This window comes from Empidonax traillii, unplaced genomic scaffold, assembly GCF_003031625.1.
Source record: "Empidonax traillii isolate 1590-97213 ecotype Southwest subspecies unplaced genomic scaffold, ASM303162v1 scaffold34:size3740991, whole genome shotgun sequence".
Lineage (NCBI taxonomy): Eukaryota > Metazoa > Chordata > Aves > Passeriformes > Tyrannidae > Empidonax > Empidonax traillii.
This window is the reverse complement of record NW_020955227.1, coordinates 956,020-976,512: the sequence shown is the minus strand read 5'-3', so window position 1 is coordinate 976,512 and position 20,493 is coordinate 956,020. Positions and strand designations below refer to the sequence as shown.

The window sequence follows — 20,493 nt, the reverse complement described above, 5'->3', positions numbered from 1 at the left end:
ATGTAAAGAAGGAAAACAAAATATCTACAGTTGTCGAGACAAGGGGAGAAAAATAGAGGCAAACATCCATAATTTTCTCTGTGGGGCTTTGCAGTAATTGAGCCATTTGGATAAAAATAAAGGCAGCAGGCCCTTTAGGTAAGAGGAGCTTTTGCAATCCAAGAAGCCTGAATTATGCGTCTTGTATCACTTGAAACCCCCCACCACATCACCCCCCTCCGCCTCCCCCGTGCGACACCAAACCACTTTCCCTTTTCTTCTTCTTCTTCCCCTTGTTTTTTTTTTTTTCCCTCCCTCCTTTTTTAAGTACCCTGTCAAACGGCGTCCGAGGAGCAGAGAATTTCAGCTGTCACAACTAATTTCAGTGTGTGTGTGAAGGTGTGTGTGTGTCTCGGGCCAGGGAGGGGGGAGGAGGTTGATGGAGGCATAAAATCGCTCCTTGCTTGCTTTATTTTTTCCCCCCTCCCTGTTTTTTTATTCCTCAAAGGGAAGATTTACATCAAAAATTTGTTTCTGGAAGTGTTTAAGGCCTGTAATTTCCTTCGTTTCAACTGCTGCCTGATGTCTTCTCCTTGCCGGTTCCCTCACAGCCATCCCTGCCCATCCAGCACCGGGGCTGGTTGTCACCCTCCCAGCACCCTGGTCTGGAGAATTTGCCTCCCACATGGATTGAAGGTGCTGGGATAGCTGAGGTGATACAGATCAATTTAGGTGGTGAGGTGTCCGAGGTCAGACTGGATGGAGCTCCGAGCAACCTGGTCTAGTGGAAGGCGTCCCTGCCCGAGGCAGAGAGGTTGGAAAAAGGGTGGAATAAGATCTTTGAGGTCCCTCCCAACCCAATCCAGTCTGTGATTCTACGATTAAAACCCTTCCCCCATGGGTTTTGTCCCTTTCTCCTAAAATAAATGGGCTTTTTGCTTAAGAAAATTATCATAACTTCAGAAAGGAGGAAAGGCTGGAGATCAATCAGTGAAACAGAGGTGACTGGCAGCAGATTGTGCATCCCAGTGAAGAAGCAGCTTTCCTGCTCTTGGAAAGCCACCAGATAATTCCATCAGCCTCAGCAATTCCTGCCTACTCGTGTAGGCACAAATGAGATGCAGAAAACTGGAAAGAGCAAGAACCAGCTGAGGAGGAAGCAGCGCTATGTGGGGCATCACTGGGGTTTTGAATTTCATATTCAGGGCTTTGGGAAATGGGGTCTGGGATCAGGGAACCTCGGACTATTTCAGGCTCAGTGTAAACCAGACCAGGAGCTGGCTGCAGACTGGAATCTGGGAGGTGCCATTCAAAAAGGACACCCCCGAAAAGCAGCAGGAAGGGCTGAGCAGGGCCCTGCTCAAGGAACAAGCTTTGCATGTTTTTTGCATTAATCCTGGACTAACTGGTCCTTGCATCATCCTGGAGTCTCCTGCTGCTGAGCTGCAGTGGGAGGGATGTGACTGGGCGCTCAACCGGACCTGGGGGCTCCACGGGGAAGCACGGGCACCTCTGGGAGCTCCAGTGCTTGGCAGAGCTCCCCGGAGCACACGGACACTCCACGTCCAGGAGCTTTGTGGGAAGTGTCACCAACACCTGACCCATGTGGGTCAGGAACACGGTCCTCAAACACAGGGGCCAGGCCAGGCAGGGAACACACACTGTGGGTGATGTGTGTCCATGGAGGGGCTGAAGGGTGGCTCTGCTGGGGCACCCCTGCGACACCCCAGCCGGGACGGAGGGGGTGGCACAACCTGGCACAGGATGGCACAGGCAGGTGGAGGATGGCCACAGGTAGGGACGGAATAGCACAGGCAGGGACGGGATGGCCTGGGATGTCAGGAATGAGATAGCACAGGCAGAGACGGGATGGCACAGGCAGGATAGCATGGCACAGGCAGGGATGGGATGGAATGGGAAGAAATGGGATGGAACAGGCAGGGATGGGATGGCACGGGCAGGGATGGGATGGCACAGGCAGGGAGGAGATGGAAGGGGCTGGGACAGGATGGAAGGGGCAGAGACAGGATGGCACAGGCAGGGATGGGATGGCAGGAGAAGGGATGGGATGGAGCAGGCAGGGAAGGGATGGGATGGCACAGACAGGAATGGGATGGCAGGAGCAGGGATGGGATGTTACAGGCAGGGATGGGATGTTACAGGCAGGGATGGGATAGCACAGACAGGGACAGGATGGAACGGACAGGGAAGGGATGGCACGGACAGGGATGGGATGGAGCAGGCAGGGAAGGGATGGAGCAGGCAGGGAAGGGATGGAGCAGGCAGGGAAGGGATGGCAGCAGCACGGGTGTCCCCGGGGGTTCCCCCGCTGTCCCCAGACGGGGGTCCCCTCGGGGGGGTCCCGCAGGGGGCGTGTCCTGCTGTGGCCCCGCCCCTCTCCCCCCACCCAATCCCCTCCCCGCCTCGCCGCAGCGGCCCCGCCCCTCCCCGCGCGCCCCCTCTCCGCCCCGCCCCCTCGGGCACTTCCGGCGGAAGCGGGGGGCTCCTTCCCTTTCCGGGCGCGGGCCCGGGCGGAGCGGGCGGGCCATGGCGGACCTGGCGCAGGGGCAGGGACAGAGCGCGGCCCCCGTGGGCATCAAGCCCGAGGGCTTCGTGGACGCCCTGCACCGCGTCCGGCAGGTGAGGCGCCGGCGGGCCGGGGGCGCACAGGAGCGGGGGGAGGCGGCGGGGGCGCCGCTAGGCCGCGGGGCTGAGGGAGGGCCGCGCTGCCCCCTCTGCGCCCCCGGGGGTGTGCGGGGAGGGGGGCGGCCCGCGGCTGGCTGGCTCTGGGCGATGGGAGGTTGGGGGGCTGGTGTTAATGCGGGTTTTAAGCGGGGCCTTGTGCTGGATCGGCCGGAGAAGGGAACGGAGCAGGGCAAGGGTCCGGAGCACCAGGAGCGGCTAGGGGTCTCAGCCTGGAGAAAAGGAGGCTCGGGGGGGACCTTCTGGCTCACTGCAACTCCCTGACAGGAGGGGGGAGCCCAGGGAGGGTCGGGCTCTGCTCCCAGGGAACAAGGGACAGAACGAGACGATGTAGCTTCAGGCTGTGTCAGGAGGGGATAAGGTTGGCTATTGGGAGGAATTTCTTCCCAGAAAAGCTGATTAAACATCGGAACGGGCTGCCCAGGGAGGTGGTGGAGTCCCCATCCCTGGAGGTGTTTAGGGTAGGACTGGACATGGCACTCCGTGCTCTGCTTTAGCTGACAAGGTGATGGGTCACGGGTTGGAATTGGTGATCTCTGAGGTATTTTCCAAACTAGTTGGTTCTATGATTCTGTGAGTGTAAACCTTGGCAGTGCAAGAGCTCTGCATTCCCTCCAGGGGGATAAGGGAGGAGCTCCCCAGAGGAACCTCCAAGCTTACATGGTGCTAGAATGGAAAGTGTCAGTGGAAGTGCCCAGAGCTTCAAGAACCAGCACCCTCGTCTTCAGCACAGGACATTCCAGCTGTTTGTGTGCTCCTCGATTTGTGGGAAGTGGCTCCAGGACCAGGAGCTGCTGCTCCCAGGGGCAAATGTTGTGACTGTTCATCCCATCTCACCCCTGAACAGCTTGTGCTTCACTTGTGTTCAGTGACTGCACCATAACAAGGTGTAGCACAGCTGAACAGCAGGACCATGGCCCAGCTGGTGCTCAGAGACCTGACTTTATTCTCTCCAGGTGGGAGAGATCACCTGTGTCCCAGACTCCCTGTGATTTCAGTGAGAAACCTCTGGAGATGCAAAGCTGGGCCCTGAGAGCTCTCAGAAGCTCTCTCTGATGGGACTGCAGTGCTTTGCCCTGGGTCGGTGTGGCAGCCAGTCTGTGTTAGATCAGCACCCCTCACCTTTCCAGGGACACCAGGTCTGTGTTCTTCCTCAGCACAGGCAGGTGGGGGCTGAGCTGCCTCCCTGGTGAGCTCATCTGTCACTCCTTTCACTGACAAAGCCCCCCTGGTCTTGATGTGTGGACACCCTAATGCAGGTAAATTGAGGGGTGTTGCACTTTGCTTGTCTCAACCTGGTTGTCTGTTACTGGAGGCCTCTAGATGCAAAAAAACCCCATCTTTTTTACTCTCTGATAATATTGCCACCTGCCAGCAGCTGAAAAACTCATTCAGGTACAAGAAAATAATTATTTGCTCGTGCATTGCAGCTTGTTGGGGTTATTTTGTGTGTGTGTTTCAAGTCCAGAGGAGGGACATGAAGTTGATGAGGGGGTTGGAGCTCTTCCCCTGCAAGAACAGGCTGAGAGAGCTGGGGCTGTTCAGCCTGGAGAGGAGAAGGTTGTGTGGAGACCTCACAGAACCTTCCAGTGTCTGAAGGGGCTCCAGGGAAGCTGGAGAGGGGATTCTTCATCAGGAACTGGAGTGATAGGACAAGGGGAATGGGAGTAAATTGAAAGAGGGGAAATTTAGGTTAGATGTTGGGAAGATGTGAGGCCCTGGCACAGGTTGCCCAGAGAAGCTGTGGCTGCCCCATCCCTGGAAGTGTCCAAGGCCAGGTTGGACAGAGCTTGGAGCAACCTGGTGTTGGGCTAAAACCTTCAGTCATAGTTCTTTCCTCATGGGTTGGTACATCATCCTTGCCTTAATGTTTGAGTCTCTCAGGGTTTAATGCCACACATAAGAGTAGTAATCAAGTTTACTAAACTCAGTTCTTGTGAGAGCCATGACACCGTAATCAGGCTGTGGAATACAGTGCTTGGTTATGAATAACTAAACAATTTGGGACAGGGAAGGCTTTCCTCATCCGGGGAAAGCAACTGGGATGTGAGATGACATAAGAAACCTGGAATGGTAAAGCCAGTTGGTTGTGGAAGGTTTTGCTGTTTCCTCCAGAGCTCTGGAGACACCAACTCGAGTGTTGTGCTCAGGTGACTGGGAGGAGCAACACTAGAACAGTCTGAAGGGTCAGATGACAGAACCTTATTGCTTTTATTTTTTTTTTAACCTGCTAATACCTAGAATTGGTGATTTTATCGGTTGCTGTTCTTTGCAGGGCAGCACCAAGAGGTTTTTCCTAGAAGCTGGGCCTGTTCTCTTGAAAGCTGAATTCTGCAGATGTTTGTGTTTGAGCCCTGCTGTGCCCAGCAAAGAGGCTTCATGTTTTAAAGTGGTTTTTTTAGTACACCATTTTTAATGTCTGTTAAAGGTATAGAAGGACAGAAGTGCAAGGTGTAGGAAAAAATGTGTCCCTCACACAAATTCGTGGAATCATTGTGTTTTTCTTGGCTTTACCATTGCAGTTTGTAGCTCGGGTTTGTGCTGTGTCCTTTCAAGTCTTTGTTGGAGAGCTTGATTTTGAGGAATTCAGGTGCAGGAACAGTGATGCTTTTTTTTCCACTGTATTTCAGAGCTTGGTAAAATGGATGTGTTGTGTTAAGGGCAGAAAAAACCCTAAGACTGACATACAGCAGGACAAAAGCAGTGGCTAACAGCAGAACATTACTCAAGGTCGTTTAGGCAGATAAGGGCTGGGTCTGCTTACTTTTGCTATATTCTGATTTTTGTGCCTGCCCCCTGCTGAACCTGTCGTAAAGACTGAGCTTCCCATTTTAAGTTGAACGTGAGAAGTTCAGATGTATTTTAACTAACACATGTACTTTGAAAGGCTGAAGCTCTTAATTTTGCAGGGTGGTTTTTCTTCCCTGCTGTGGCGAGGTGACATGTTGTCTGCCTGTAATCCGGTGGCAGCTGGAAGGCTTTAGAGATAAGGGTGCAAGTTTAAATAAAGGAGAGGGGGGAAAAAAAAAAAAAAAGGAGGAAAATATCCCAAAAGCTGATAATGTAAAAAATTGCTTTAACCCTCTTGCTTTACCCTTTACTTGGAGGGTTCTGTGCCAGGGTGGTCACAGTGTGCAAAGCAAGAGGTGGTGTTTGCAAAGCTTCCCTACATTGGGAGCAAATTGTGTGGTGGGTGATTTCACCTCTGAACTATTACCCATGACTGACAGGTCATGACTGACTCTGCTAACACAGAGTTTGTGAAGGGGATGTTAAAATCAAATGTCCCAAAACATGTCAGCCTATGTTATACCTGGCGCTGTTGCTTTTGGTCTACGTTGCAGGTTATTAGGTGGAAGGTGCTAAAGATGGTTGTAAAATATATTTTAGAATTTCTGTGTGAGTGTTGAAGTAATCAGAATACATCTGTGGTCTTGGTGCCTTCATTAAATCCTCCACATCCCAAATGTAAGGGGAAGGCACGTGGGCAGAGGGGCTGGATCCATGGATGCAGCACAGCATTTAACAAAAAAAGTGTCCGGAGTGGGCAAGGTGTGGCAGTGCTTTCAGAGCCAGCTTTCTGGGGGCTGACTGCAGATGTTGATGTACAAAGCACTTGTCTTCAGAGCTTCACCGCAGGATCATTCTGCTGGTAGATTTTACTCTCTTTCTGGCATTTCTGACACGATGAAGTTGTTGACTTCGTGAAAGGAGACAGGACAGAATGGAATATGAGGAGAAAATGGTCCAAACTTGCAGTGCTTTTCATGCAGGGCATTGAACAAAATGTTTCCTATTCTCTCCCTAAAAGCAGTGCCCTCAATCTTTCAAGATTGTTTCAAATAGCTTTTTTCAGTACCCTGTGGTTCTGAATCTTGGGCAGTTGTTTATTCCACTGCAGCAGAAGAGAGTGTCAACAACCACAGTTACTGTAGTAGATGTCTTTCTGTTGCAGTAAAACGCAAATTTTAGAAACACCTTTAGATGTATTTGTCATTTAAAACACGCTGTGTAAAATGCTCTTTCATCTCTTCCTGTTGCTCATTCTCCGGTGAAATCCAGGTATAAAAAGAGTGAGATCAGTCTCCTGCTAAAGATCCTGTGCAATGGTTTTCTTCTTGCTGTAAAAGGAAGCAAATGCTGTAGAGTACCCTGTGCTTTATATTTGTTCTTTGACTGCTTTTTCTGCACTTGCTCATTACAGCAGAGTACTTTATGCAGGCAAGGGGTGCTGTGGGACTGCAGTTTGCCTGTCCCTGGGAGGGGGTGTTAACTTGGGTGCAGCACCCAGGGAACACCAGTTAGCTCAAGAGAGCAGTGACAGCTCCCACATGTCACTGGAGATGAGCTTAACTTTTCACTTTTAATAAGCGATGTTTAGGTGTGTGCCTCACCTAGTTTATCTGCTTACCTAGGTCCCTTACTGTGATACCTGACTGTCTCCTCTTTCCTGTAAATAAACTCCTTGCTCCCTGGCTTGGCAAGGGAATGGCAGTTCCCCCTCTGGAAGGGTTGGAAGCAGAGGCACAGGCAGCACTAGTCCTGTCTGTGTTGCACTGACCACTCCAGGAAATGGAAACTAATTCTGGGCTGATAGTTTGCCCACTGGCTTATTCCTCATGCAAGCAAACAGAGTGATCCAGTCTCTTTGACAGGGAGTTCCCAAACCTGTCCTTGTGCTGTGTATGTTCACATTGTCCCTCTGCTCCCCCATGGAGGTGTGAGTGTGCATTTCTGGGTGTCTGGCCCTGGACACAAGAGGAATTATGTGTCCTCCCACACAGCTCTGCTGGTGGCAGCTTCTCCAGGACAAAGTTGGTGAGCCAGTTTGAACCCTCCTCTGTGCAAGATTTAGCTTGTCAGCTATCATTGAGCAAATAATCCTGAAGATAACGTTCCAGGGAGCAAATGCCTGCTTATGATCAGGAAGAGGAACTGGGCGAATGCCATCTTAATTAAGCAAATATTAAAAGCAAGCAGAAAATTGTTTACTTTACAAAAGAAACACCTTGTTACAAAGCCACCTGAAAGAAGCTTGGACTGGGGTCAGTGTCTTATGGGGAGAAAGTATTTAGCTGTGGTGGCTGAAACTTCAGGTATGCTAATCAAGCTTTTATCCTCTTTTTATAGATTGCTGCTAAAATTGGAGATATTCCTCACTTGAATAACTCTACAACCCTTGTGGACCCGTCAGTCTACGGTTATGGAGTGCAGAAACGGCCCCTGGATGATGGAGGTAAGCTGGCTGTGATGAGTCATTCCTGGGGATGCAGCTCCTGAAATTCATCCATGGAGGCAGCTGTCTGCTTTCAGGATGGAAAACACATCTTCCTGTGTTTAAAAATTTTATACAAGATTCCCCTGTGCTGTTTAGTCTGATCTGAAGGCATTAATGTTAATGTGAAGCAATTCTTTGTTAGTTCATGAACTTTGGGAATATTAAGGAGAAAAGGTATTGATGTAAGTTGATGCAAGCTGGAAGAAAACTTCCTATATTAGCTTAGCTTTATTCACTGTTTTTCTTCAAGAATTCTGAAGTCTCTGAAGCTTTTAATGTTGGTCCCAACCAAATAATAGTTTACTGAATGGACCTTATCTGGTAACTGTAATGACTCAATATTGCATGAAGTGTTACAGCTTTAAAATAAGCCATTAGTGTCTTATCTATGGTGGGAACAACAGAAATGTTAGAACAAGAGTTTTCTGGGTTTGACAAGTCTAATAATGTGCATTGTTACAAGAAGTGTTTAAACTGTATTATCTAATGCTTTATAGATGCAAAGAGCTCACCTTTCCTTGTGGTTGATTATAACAAAAACGAACAACATGGCCATGTCTTCCTTCTTCTATTTGCTCTAGTATTTTTCCTGCCACAGGTAGCCCTGCAGGGTGATTCTCTCCTCCCATGGATATGTTCAGGAATACTGAGGAGATAAGCAAGGCTGCTGCCGAGCACTTTGTTTTGAAAAGAATTTTTTTTCTGCCTGATACAAAGGCTGAAAATAACTGCACGTCTGCTCCTCAGTCTGAAAGAACATGCTGGAGCATGGGGAGAAGCTTCTTTTATGTAGAGCCTCTGGCTTGCAATTGTTACTGTTTTCTGAACACATGCCACCACCCACTTCTGTTCTGTTCTCTGCTCTTGGCTCTGTCTGAGCAACAGGTTGCTGCTCCTTTGGTGAGGGGTTTTAGGAAAGAAGGAATTTATCTGGGGCTGCATCTCCAGCTGGAGTATCACTATATCTGTGAGAAGCAGGAGGTCTGGCATTGCTGGTGGGTGCTGGTTGTGCAGCGGAAGGTGCTCAGCCATCACAGGCTGTGCACATTCCCTTTGGGGAACGCTGAACAGCTCTGAGCTGTGTCTGAATAGCTCTGTGTGTGAAAAAGAATAAAAATAACCTTCTGGGAACCAGTCATTCACAACATTTGCCCTGCCTCTGGCTTTCATTGATTCATCAGACTGAAGTGTGAGATCTGACCTCTTGACAAAATGGGTTTTAGGCAATTGTAACACGTGAAATGGTTGTAGGGCTTAGTGACAGCACAGGTTAGACTTTGTACTTAAACTTGCACCGGCGAGCCCGTGTTTGTGTTGACGCAGACCATGTCAGTATTGTTGCAGTCTGGGCTATAAATGCACATTACTGCTGGTTTCTTGTGCTGTGATACAGAACTCCATGGAGCAGGTATTGTTCCAGAGGGGCTGCTCCTGACTCCTGTATTCTTGTTCTGCTCACCCTGTGTTCAGTTCTGGACCTTGCCTGAACTGGTTTTAAAATATTATTGTATTTGCCCTTTTGTTTTTGCCTGGTTGTTCATGTACATCTGTATATAACTTTGTCACATTCCCCTCCCAAAAATCTGATCTGTGAGATCTTAGAGGAGAAATGGTGGAAGTAATATTTTTAGAGGGCTGGAATTTCACCAAAAAATGGGAGTTGTCAAGGTAGGAACAGGGATTGTATCGCTTCTTTCAGCTTTGGTTTTATTTCTAATGGCATTAGCAAGTCCTGTACTGAGATACAGGTGTCCCTAACAGGACACTTAGGTTAGCAAATCACTTGGAGGGGTGTCAGGATTGCATGCCCACCCTTTTCTCCATTTTCTGCTTGTCTGTGAACCACAGTTTGGAGGCATTGTCAAGAAGCAATTGTGTTGTTACATGTGCTCTAAAAATGTTCTAGTGCAGGGTTCGGGATACCTTTTGTTCCTCTGGACAGCTTGGAAACAAATCTGGTGGGAAATTCACCCCTGTATACTGCATATTCACAGTTGGGTGCAGGTCTGGCTGCTTCTTTATCCCCGTGCAGCTCTTGGGAAATTAATGCAGTTGCTAATACTGCTGAAAACATTGGCTCCAGAGGAAGTGTTTAAGGTGACAGGAAAACTGTCTGTCTTTCAGGACAATCTAATTCTTCCCGTCTGTTTTTGTAAACAGCTGCTGCTGTGGCTGGCTGATGGCAGCTTAGGAAGTGCTCTTAAGACAGGTGACAGCGCACTGATCAAAACAAATGCAGCTGCTTTTAAAGCATTTCCAGGAAAAATAGATTTGTCGTCGTGTTGGAAACCAGCATGTGAGTGCTTTTTGCACTTCCCTTAACTTTAACCCTCATCTGAACCCTCATCTGTAAGCCCAGCCCTGGTGACCTGGCCTGGGGGTATTGGATGGAGCTTGAGACTATTATTCCTCTTTTCCCTGGCTTCCTTATTTCCCCATTCTGGAAACAACCATAAAATAATCCTGAAAATATCTGTGGTGCAGGGAAGAGAGCAGGTTGTACTGCTGCCAGGAAGTTGTACCCAGCATTTCTGTGGCCACTTGCAGGGGGTTTAATGTTTCCCAGCAAAGGTGGGCACGAGGGGCAGGTGAGTGGTGGCATCTTGCCTGTGGCTGCTGCTGAGGACACATCCCAGCCCTCCTGTTAATGGCCAGTGGCTTCCCCTGGCCTCCGTTCTAATTAAAAGCTCCCTCTAATTACCAGCACGATTTAATAAAATTATTTAATGCTAAATAATCTCTAGAGAAGCAGCCTCCTTTTGTTCAAAGGAAGCAGGGATCCAATCTGCTGGGAAGAGACTGATGAGAATGTTACCTTTGTTTGCCCTGCTTTGGGCTGCTTTCAAGGAGTGTCCAGTGAGATCTGTAGGGTTCAGCAGCAGCGTTGCAGCTGAGGGCTGGGGCATCCTTTGATTCCGGGAAAACAAAGGTGAGAGACCTTGGAGAAGCTTCACACACCACCCCCCTCCACCCCTTCCACCTCCCCAAGCTCTTGTGGTGCACCCAGATACGAGGATGGCCTGTTTTGGTGTAATAAAACTTCATTTTTGTGTCATCTAACGCAACGTGATCCAGTTGTTACAGAGCACTTTATTTCTTTGCTCCAGCGTGCTTCCAATAAAAATAGTGGTGGGAGGAAGGAAACTTCATCCCTGTCTTGCAGCTGGTGAAAGTCAGCACTGATGCTCCTTGACACATCTGCAGCAGCAGTGGGACCAGGGCAGAAGGCAAAAGGTTTAGCTTAATGCACAAAATGCCACTGTTCTGCAAAATTGTAACTTTACAGATGGCCATTTTTTAAATAAGGCAGTTTAAGGGAGGGGAAAAAAAAATAATTATAAAGATTTGCAGTGGAGGCAGACACAAATATTATTAGGTTTTGACCATTTAATTAAAGAAAAACCTTGCAGTATTTAATGGTGAAGAATTAGGTTAACCAATGTCTTGCAGCTTTCTAAAATTTATGATTTTTTTTTTTTATTCACAAGTATGAAATGCAACCCTGTTCCACTGCTCTCTGGGAGATGTGTCACTCTGATTTTATTCTAGCCATGAAGGTATTCTTGACAAGATTGTATATTCCCATCATGCACATTAATTTAGTGGGAGGCACTGCTCTGTTTTATGGGGTGGAAAAAAAATCTGCATTTGTTTTGAGTGTCTGTTAGGTGGAATTCAGTTAAGGTGAAGTCTAAAGCAGAATGAAGAGTTATCAACCAGCAGGTGCCATTAGCGGGAAATTGTGCTGATTTTATTCACTGTTTTTCCTTATTTGCAGTGAAATGACCGCAGTTACAGTTAAATTGTACTCAATAGATGTAAAACGGGGAAATGTGTGCGTGGCTTGTCAGGGTTCAGCCCCCTCCTCGGTGTGAAGGGAGACAGTGGAATGGTGCATCAGCTTTCGGAATTACAGCGAGCAAGGGCTGCCCCAGCCCTGCCTCTCTATTAGTTCCTGTTTTTCAGAGCAAAATGGGCATGTTGGAAAAGGAATGGACCTTTAGGTTGATGGAACCGGGAGCCACATTGTTTTTTTCCCCACCAAAACAGAGGCAGATCATAACTGACTCGAAGTAAATGGTTTCCATTTCTCTCTCTCTGTGCCTTCAGTCTCAGCTCTTGGAGAGGTTATCTGTGAAATGTAGAAGGAATGGTCGCTCAACGAAGTTATTGTGGCGTTATTTTTTTTTTTAACTAATTTGTACAATAAACCAACATTAAGGCTGATACCTGCCTGGAGTGGTGAATGGCGCATTATGTTTGGGTAGGACTTAAAAAGGGTTGGACACCTTGTTATATACCTCTAAAACATTAATTCCCTGGCTGATTTAACTTCCTGTGCTCGTACAGGTTTCCCTTAAGAAGTTGTCTTTTTGAAGTGTAGGATTATGTTACAAAATGAAGGCTCTTCCCTTCCTTGCATGAACTTGGGGAGTTGATTATAGGATGTGTATCTGTCTCATAATTTGCGGGCAGCGGCTGCAGCGGAACGGGCTGCTCAGAGAGAGAGCTGCCATGGTGAATTGAAATGCCAGGTGGATATTTAAATACAGCCTTGCACAGTTCACTCTTCCTGGGCATCTTCACAATGAGTGGCCTTGGCTGTGGCAACCCCACACTACACCAGTAGCCACCAGACCTACTGGGTGTAGTAAAAATATTCAAATCTTGCAGTTTGGGGCAAGATTCTGAATTTGCTCCTGTTTGCTCAGCTCCGTGGTAGGAGCTTATCAGCCAGAGCAAATAATCCCTATTACATCATCCACCTTTTTCAACTGCAATGTTCGTAGTTATCAAATTAGAGCTTTTTATATTCAGGATGAGAATATGCAAAGACAAAATGTAGCAGAGTCAATAAAGCAGCAGTTGTCTTATCACTGAGCTGGGGAGAGTAATAAAATACATGTATTGTCAATATTATGGTCCAGAACTGTCACGAAGGTATTGACACGCAGCAGGAATACACTATTGACTCTCTTTGTCTATTTTCTCTGAGTAAAGTGTTTGACCACAAACTTTATGCATTTTCCTACCAGGTTTAGAGAGTGTGGGATGCATCCACTTTCTATCCCTGCCAACTGATTGCCAATTTATTTCGGGTCAAAGAATGTGCAGCTTGCTGCAAGGTAGTTTGGAACAGCATCTTTATTATCACGGCTCACATGTTGGCCAGTTTCATTTGTTTTGCTCCCTGTGCCCTCCAGGCATGCAATATAATCTTTCAACTGGTTGTTAGCACCAAATGGTCTGGTTTTTAGCTGGTTTGCTGCAGGCAAAGTCCAGTAGGAAGCTCAGCAGGGAATGTGTTCCCACTTTGCATGAGTCTGTCTAATGATATTTTCCCTGTTAACATTTGGAAGAAAGATCTAATCTGTTGAGGTTGATGGGGGCGAGAGAAGTCTGTCTGAGGGGTGTCAGTGGGGAGATAACTGATCATAGGTGGACCACCAGAGAACATGGCAGAAATGCCTGGAATGTGTGTGTTTGGTAGGGTTTAAATACTGTTTGGGTGTCACGAGGTGACTTAACAGACCTATTCCTTTAACAGGTCTCCGTGTAAGTGGGCTCCATGGAGCACAGATCAGAGACACAGAGAGAAGTATGTGCCCTAATGCTTTTGACCTGGACTGAGTGAATCTCTGACTCTGCTCAGCTTTTATTCGTGTTTTTAATACATACCAGTCTGCTTGAAATTTCTCCTCTGCCTCCTCCCTCCCCTCCTTTTTTTCCTTTTTTTTTTTTTTTTTTTAACTACTTTGGGCTTATTTGGGAAGGGGGGAGGTTAGTTGCAGGGATTTGGGCAGGCAGGATTTTCTCCCATGACTCTCAGCATGGGGAGACACAGATCAATTCCCTATCCTGTGTTCAGCTGGACACTGGGTTATGGTGTGTGTTGATCAAGAAATCCCCTCCTGTTTTGTACCACATAACTCATTCATTTCAGCCACTGAACCTAAATTACTGTTTTGCTTTTCTTTCTTTTTTGATGAAACGGTAAGAACTCTTTTTCTATAGGGATGAAGTTAGTTTATCCGTGCTAATGCTTTGATTTTTTTCCCTTTTTTCTCTCTCTGCCACAGTAGGTAACCAGTTAGGGGCCCTGGTACATCAAAGGTAAGCAGTGGGTTATGTTTTATTATTTATTGATCAGTTCTAATTGTTTATTGATCCACCATCTGTAGTAGTGTTAGGAAGTCAGAGGTTGAGAATGTGGAGAAACTGTCAGCTTGGGTTTTCTCCAGCCTGGGCTGTTTGTTCTGATGGAAAAAAAGAGGAGTTCGTGTGAAACTTGGATTTGTTTCCTGTAAATCTGCAGGACTAAAAAAAAAATAAATTCTCCCTCTCCTTTCCTTTTCCCTGCCCAGGCAGGGGGGACAAGAAAGAAAAAGTTTAAAAAGGTCTGGCATTTTGACAAAAGGTGGAAGTATCAAACAGATGTGTTATTGTTGTTATTATTATTTAGTTTTGTTGGTGTAATATGACCTGGGATGACTCCTTTGTCAAAGATGATTTTGGAAGACTGAAGCTGAGTTGTCATGAAGGACATCTTAGCATCTAATACAAATGTCAAATTATCAGTTTTTCTCAAATCCTGGTCTTGAGGTGTTGTTTGCCTTGTTTTGAGTAGGAAGGGGGGAGAGCATTTCTAAAGCTGCATTAGCCTGAAGGTGAATAGTAGTGCATTTCCATCCTGACCAGCTGTTTGGGGCCTCAGCAGAAGGGACAAAAAATGTGCATGAACACTGTAGGACCTTGAATTTTTAATGGTTAAGTTAAAGCTAATGTCCAGCTAGAACAGCCCAGAAAGGGTGGGCAGTGTTAGTACTCTATCTGCAACTTGACTAATAAAATTTAGTGTGTATTTTATACCTTCCCTTACTGATCTAAAACAAAAAGTGGGAACATTTTAATATGCCTCACCACAAAACCTGCATTGAATTTACTATGCAGGTGTTTCATTGCTTTTTAGATTGCTGAACAAATGGTATATAATGCATATATGCAGATTTCATATTCATTGTGTTGTGTTTTCCACGAGACAGAAATGACCTTAAAAAACCCACAAAACAAAACAAAAAAAAAACAATCCTAGTTAATTCCTTTCTATTTGATTGGGGTCAGGTCTTAGGAAACTGCTTTGGGTGCTGTTTTGAGGCAGAGACACATTGAGAAAGTCCAAAGAGCAATAGATATGGAAGTGTTGGGATAATAAAAATTCAGAGGATTATTAAAGGCAACTTTTATTAATTCCAAAGAAAAGAGTGATAAGGACAAACAGGCAAAAAAAACCCCAAAACACCAAACCTGGGAATATCAGAAGGGGTCATGCCAGGACTGGCTTTGATTAGTGTGTCTTGGGAAAAGCATATCCAGAAGCAGTTGGCAGATGCTGCTTGGAAGGTCTAGGCTCAGTATTAGGGAAACTTTGCCATTTTTTCTTTGTTAAACCTCTCTGTAAGAATGACAAAAAGGGGTTTTTCCATTGGCTCTATTGAAGATGGCAGAGATAGACTGGAAATGGATCCAGCACAGGAGGAGTTGGGTGACCATGAGAGGGCTCTTCAGAAACAAATGATTTTGACTGTGATGTGTGCAGAACCCTTGTGCTGAGCCCAGGTTCCGTGGCAGGGATGTAATTGTCTCCAAATTGTTCTTTGTAATGACTATTTGATGGGGTTTTTCTTTTTTTGTTTTTCTTTTTTTTCTTTTTTTTTTTTTTTTTTTTAGGGCTGTAATAACAGAAGAGTTCAAAGTGCCTGATAAAATGGTTGGATTTAGTAAGTACCTTGGATGCTTTTGATGCTTCTTGATGTGTTTGCTGTGCAGGAATGCTGTTTATTCTGACACAAGTTTTTGTGCTTACCAGCCTTTGGATAAGCCTTGTTTAGTGCTGTGTCTTCATGGGGACCAGAGGATCTGTGTTTAAAATCCAGATGCAAATTGAATGGAAAAGTTTGGTGTCCCTGTAATAGGAACAAGAGCATTTGGTACAAGTTACTGGGAGTTCTAGTGTTTTTTCTCCTTTAAATTCCCATTAGCACAATACTTAAACAAGTCAAAAGTGAATTTATTTCCCCTCATTGAAACATTTTACTTCGAGTATGCAAAACTGCGAGAGCTGAAGAAGGGAACCATATTTTAAATGTTAAAATATGAGTTGACTAAAGGCAAGCTAAAGAAAGAATTAACTTTTTTTTTTTTTAAAGAATTAAAGGCAAATTAAGAATTTTAAATTTCTCCTAACATTTGCTGCAGGGAAACGCAACCAGATGAGAATTTTTGCTGCATTTGCATTCCTGATACTGTTCTCTTTCAAGCTTGATCCTAATTTCTCTCTTCCTCTTAATGATCATTACTCTTCCTTTCAATGGCACCTCCTGCTGATGTGTTACTGCAGTGATTGCAGAGACTCTTCCACTGCTGGGTCTCTGTGTATCCCTTCCAATTTGATATATGGAGAGTAAAAAGGAAAATAACAGGCCGTGATAATTACCCCATAGTGCGCCAAGTTTGGTCCCGACTCTAAAGACACCAGAAGACTGTAACTCAAATTCCTGCAAAGGAAGTGCTCATTCCTCTCCTGCCAGACCTCTTTATTTATCAATCCCTGTGCCACATGTGGGGGAACGTTGGAGGGAGGCTTGGCCCTGCGAGAGGGGGGCTTTGCAGGCATCGTCCCTGTCTCCTGGTTTGGGGACGCACAGATGTGGGGGGATGCAAACCCACAGCTGGGATGCTTCTTTGGGAGCATCCTGAGCCAGGCATACCTGTTTGACTTGACAGTTTTGCGCTTTTTGCAGTCTGGGAAGGGTAGGAATGGGGATTGGGCACAGTCTGTCCTCTGTATGTCTCGTTGTGGAACAGCAACGTGTGGACTCTGAGGGTTGAGGGAGATGGATTTTTGTGTTCACGTGAGGTTGATGGGGCACTTCAGAATGTAGTGCTGTCTAAGTGCAGACCAACCAAATAGCATGGCCACTCAGAAATGGCAGTAAAACAGGAATTTTAAAGAAATAAAAGTCTTTGCGTTTTTTAGTCCCCCGAATAACTGGCTTATTGATTCAGGCTGAACAAGATGTACTTAAATTACTCTTCTAGCTGCACTCAAACTAGTGCCTTATTTCTTTCTTACTGTGTATTTCCATTCCAGTGCAAGACAGGGTTTTTGGCTTGTTTTTGCAAACAAATAGAATAACTTTCAGCAGTATTTTAATGGGGTTTTTTTTCTGCTATGATGAATTTGGTCATGCTGTGGATGTCTCTTCTGCAATCCTGGAGTCATACTGTTCCTTTATAGATAGTTGCAGAGGAGTAAAAGGGGGAAGGTGCTCTGCAGTTACCTGGGAAAATGGTATGTTCTGATGCTTGTTGAACTCATTTCAGTAATCGGCAGGGGAGGAGAACAGATCTCACGGATTCAGGCAGAGTCTGGCTGCAAAATTCAAATTGCTCCAGGTAAGAGGCTCTTTGTGCTGTGGGTGAGCAGGTTTTAACGTTGAAGGGTGTTGTGGCCATTGGATCAGGCACTTCCCATGCTCCCGGTGTGTTATCACCATTAACAGGGATACAGGCTGGGCTGACAGGCATGGGAGAGCTGTTGTGGGACCCACCTCCCAACCAGCAGAGAGAGAGAACAGGTTTGTCAGGTGGTTTGGGGAATGACACAATGCAAATGGGCAGTCCGTTCTGTTGAGCTCCCTCCTGGTGGTGCCACTTTGCTCAGCTCTGTGGTTTGCCTCTGACTAGTCTGGTCAGCTCCATCTCCTGGCAGAAGACATTCCAGGAGGGTGGTAGCAACTCTCCATACAGCTTGCCTTGCATCATGAAAATGGGACCATCCACCCAAATGGCATCATTGTTCTGTGCTGCAGTGCTGTTATGTGGAACTGTTGATGAATGTCATCTGAGTTCTTACCCCTCCCTCTAATTGGTCGGGAAGGCTTTAAAAGAATGCAGACATCCAGTAAATCATTTAAAATATGTTGATCCTGGATGTCTTTGAATTCTTTTGGCATGCTCTGTGTGCAGGGGGGTGGTGATGGTTACTGAAACCATTGGTGCTTGATGGTTACTGAAACAACCGCCCCATTTTTAATTCCACGTATTTTACAAGTTTTCTTCTTGTTTCCTTTGCAGACAGTGGTGGGATGCCCGAGAGGCCCTGTGTACTCACTGGGACACCAGAGAGCATTGAGTGAGTTCTGATTTCATTTCCCTCCTTTTTCCTTCTTTCTCTTCTCCCTAATGCTGCGCTCTGTCAGTGGTGCTACTTGGTTATCAGCCACACCAGCAAATGTTGGCCTAGAGAAACTTGAGGGTCTCTGGAGCATAGAACCTCTTGGTCTGATGCTTTAAACCGTGCACCTCAAAGGCTTTTTTTTTTTTTTTTTTTTTTTCTTTTTTTTTTTTCTCCCCACTTGCAGTTTGAATCCTCTGCAGAAATTTCCTTGGAATTCCCCTCCGCAGGGTGAGGTTGCTCTTAGGGCACCTAGGACGCAGTTTTCCAACTGCAGCTTTCCAGGATACTGAGCTAAGCTGTTTGAAGGGCACTTCTCTTCTCCCCTTCGCTTCCCTCCTCCTATTGAGATGACCATCCTTCCAGCTGAAGAGGGGCTGCATGAGGCCTGTAAAGCCTGTTGGTGCTGCTCCAGGATACCCTGGAGGTGTTGGTGTTGTTGCAGAGCAGCATGAGGCCCACTGGGTGCTTGTCTCTGCATCGCTGCCAACAAGAAGCAAAGGACTGAACCCAAGTCTTGATTCTGCTCCTTGCATGGTAGAGACACGTGGCCAAGCCCGCAGGGATTTCTGATCTTTAGTCCTATAGAAACTTTAGGGACAGTGTTTCCTCCCTCCCCCTTCCCAGGAGCTGAGTTTGAGACTCTCACAAACCAGTTGAGGACCTCCTGCTGGAACTGGATCCAGGATCCTCAGGCTTACAGGAACACACTTAACATATGGAGCTGCTCTTTCTCTCCCCAGCCTTTGGGTAGGTGGGTTTTTTAAAATCCATCTGGAAATCTTTGAGTTGCATTTGATAGTGAAAATACATGGGTGCAAAGACTGTCTCTCTAAAGAGAAGACACTCATCATTCTTCCATTCCTAAGAGATCTAAGGGTACTTAAATCTCCTTATTCTACCATAATACTGCAAGCAGTGAACCAGAATAAATATAATTGGCAGACTCACATTATAGGGCAGGCAGTGTCTTCTTGCTGGTATTGAAGTGCTTTTTCCCCCCTTTAGCAAAGGATATTTCAGAACAAGAGCGAAATATTAAAAAGCTGGGATGCCTGATACAGTTGGGGGAGAAGGGGGGAGAATTATAGTGAAGACTTCATGGTTCTGAAATAAGCAGTTAAATGTCATGTCCTTTAAATAAAACATTAATACATTTAAAAGTGAGAATACTCGATTTGTGAAGCAGAACGTGGACATGGAATTAGGTGAAATTTAATTTACTTTTGTGCTAAAATTCTTGTCAAGGTGGCTGTTTGAAGTGTTTTTTCAGGCTACTTGTAGAAAAAGAAAATGAAGAAAGGAAACCAATTAGATGTCAGACTTCTTGAGAAGGGTTTTGTGAGGAATGTTTTCATTAGTTATATCCAGTGGCAAACTAACAGGGTTAATTTCCAAGTGACCCCCTTCTCATCTGAAATACGTTGTGTATTAACTATTGTGGTCTCTATATTGTGACTAGAAGAACTTTATGCAAAATATGACGATGAGTAAATAAAACTCTCTAAGACTTTTCTGGAATAATTGAAGTGGACTTCCAGAAATTCCACCTTTTCACTTGTTTTGTGAGAAAGTCGAGAGCAAGCAGTGTTCTGCTCTGTGTGCAGCCTCAGCACCACCCCCTGAGCTGCCTTGGGTGAATGTCTGCTTGAAGGGCTGACTTTGTACTGGTTCCTCAAATCCCCAGAGAGAAGACAGTCATTCTTAGAGTGCCACAGCTTGGTGTGAAGTGGAGAGAGGGGAAGATGCTGCATTGGAGTGAACAGGGAACCAGTGAATTTCTTTGACTTTCGGAGAAGGGTTGTGGGACCAGGGCAGGAATGGGATGTGTTGGTATAGGAGTCTTCCAGAGGAGGGGCAACACAGTCAGTTACCTCTGACATGCTAAATATTTTAGTGGAGGGATCTTTAATCTCCCAAATGCTTCTTTGTGTGTCTCTTCTCACCAGGAGTAGAAGAACCCAGTCTTTCACTGGTGGCTGCTGCAGTATCCTTGCCTCACTTCGCGGTGTAGCTTCAGCACCTACTGCTTGGAGCAGAGGCTGTGTTAGGACAGTGTTCTGGTGCTGCTGGTAAGAGCAGGCAGAGAAGAGCAAGACAGTTGCCTGGGACTGATCAGAGAATGGTTAATCCATGGGCTGTGTTAGTGTCAGAGCAGTGTCTGCTTTTGGTCTTGACCGAGAAAGAGAACAGAGTTTGAGTTTCACCAAATACTGTACGTGTTAGAAAAGTTCAGAACCTAAAGCATCTTCACCGAAAGCAAGCACCCCGAATGCTGTAGTCCAACTATTGTCCT

The 20,493-nt window shown here is 46.2% G+C and overlaps 1 protein-coding gene across 4 annotated transcripts in view; it reads left to right on the top strand.

Moving 5' to 3' along the window:
* Window positions 1–2,507: 2,507 nt before the first annotated feature.
* The window catches only part of FUBP3 (far upstream element binding protein 3), a 36,118-nt gene continuing 18,132 nt past the window's right edge, over window positions 2,508–20,493 (top strand). For 2 of the 4 annotated variants that reach the window (XM_027911671.1, XM_027911668.1), the window contains exons 1-7: window positions 2,508–2,619; window positions 7,813–7,918; window positions 13,509–13,559; window positions 14,041–14,074; window positions 15,689–15,738; window positions 17,345–17,416; window positions 18,098–18,155. In XM_027911671.1, coding sequence (XP_027767472.1) covers window positions 2,527–2,619; window positions 7,813–7,918; window positions 13,509–13,559; window positions 14,041–14,074; window positions 15,689–15,738; window positions 17,345–17,416; window positions 18,098–18,155 — 464 coding nt within the window. In that variant the 5' untranslated portion in view covers window positions 2,508–2,526. The remainder of the gene's footprint in view (window positions 2,620–7,812; window positions 7,919–13,508; window positions 13,560–14,040; window positions 14,075–15,688; window positions 15,739–17,344; window positions 17,417–18,097; window positions 18,156–20,493) is intronic. The other 2 variants (XM_027911669.1, XM_027911670.1) reach the window with 2 other exon arrangements.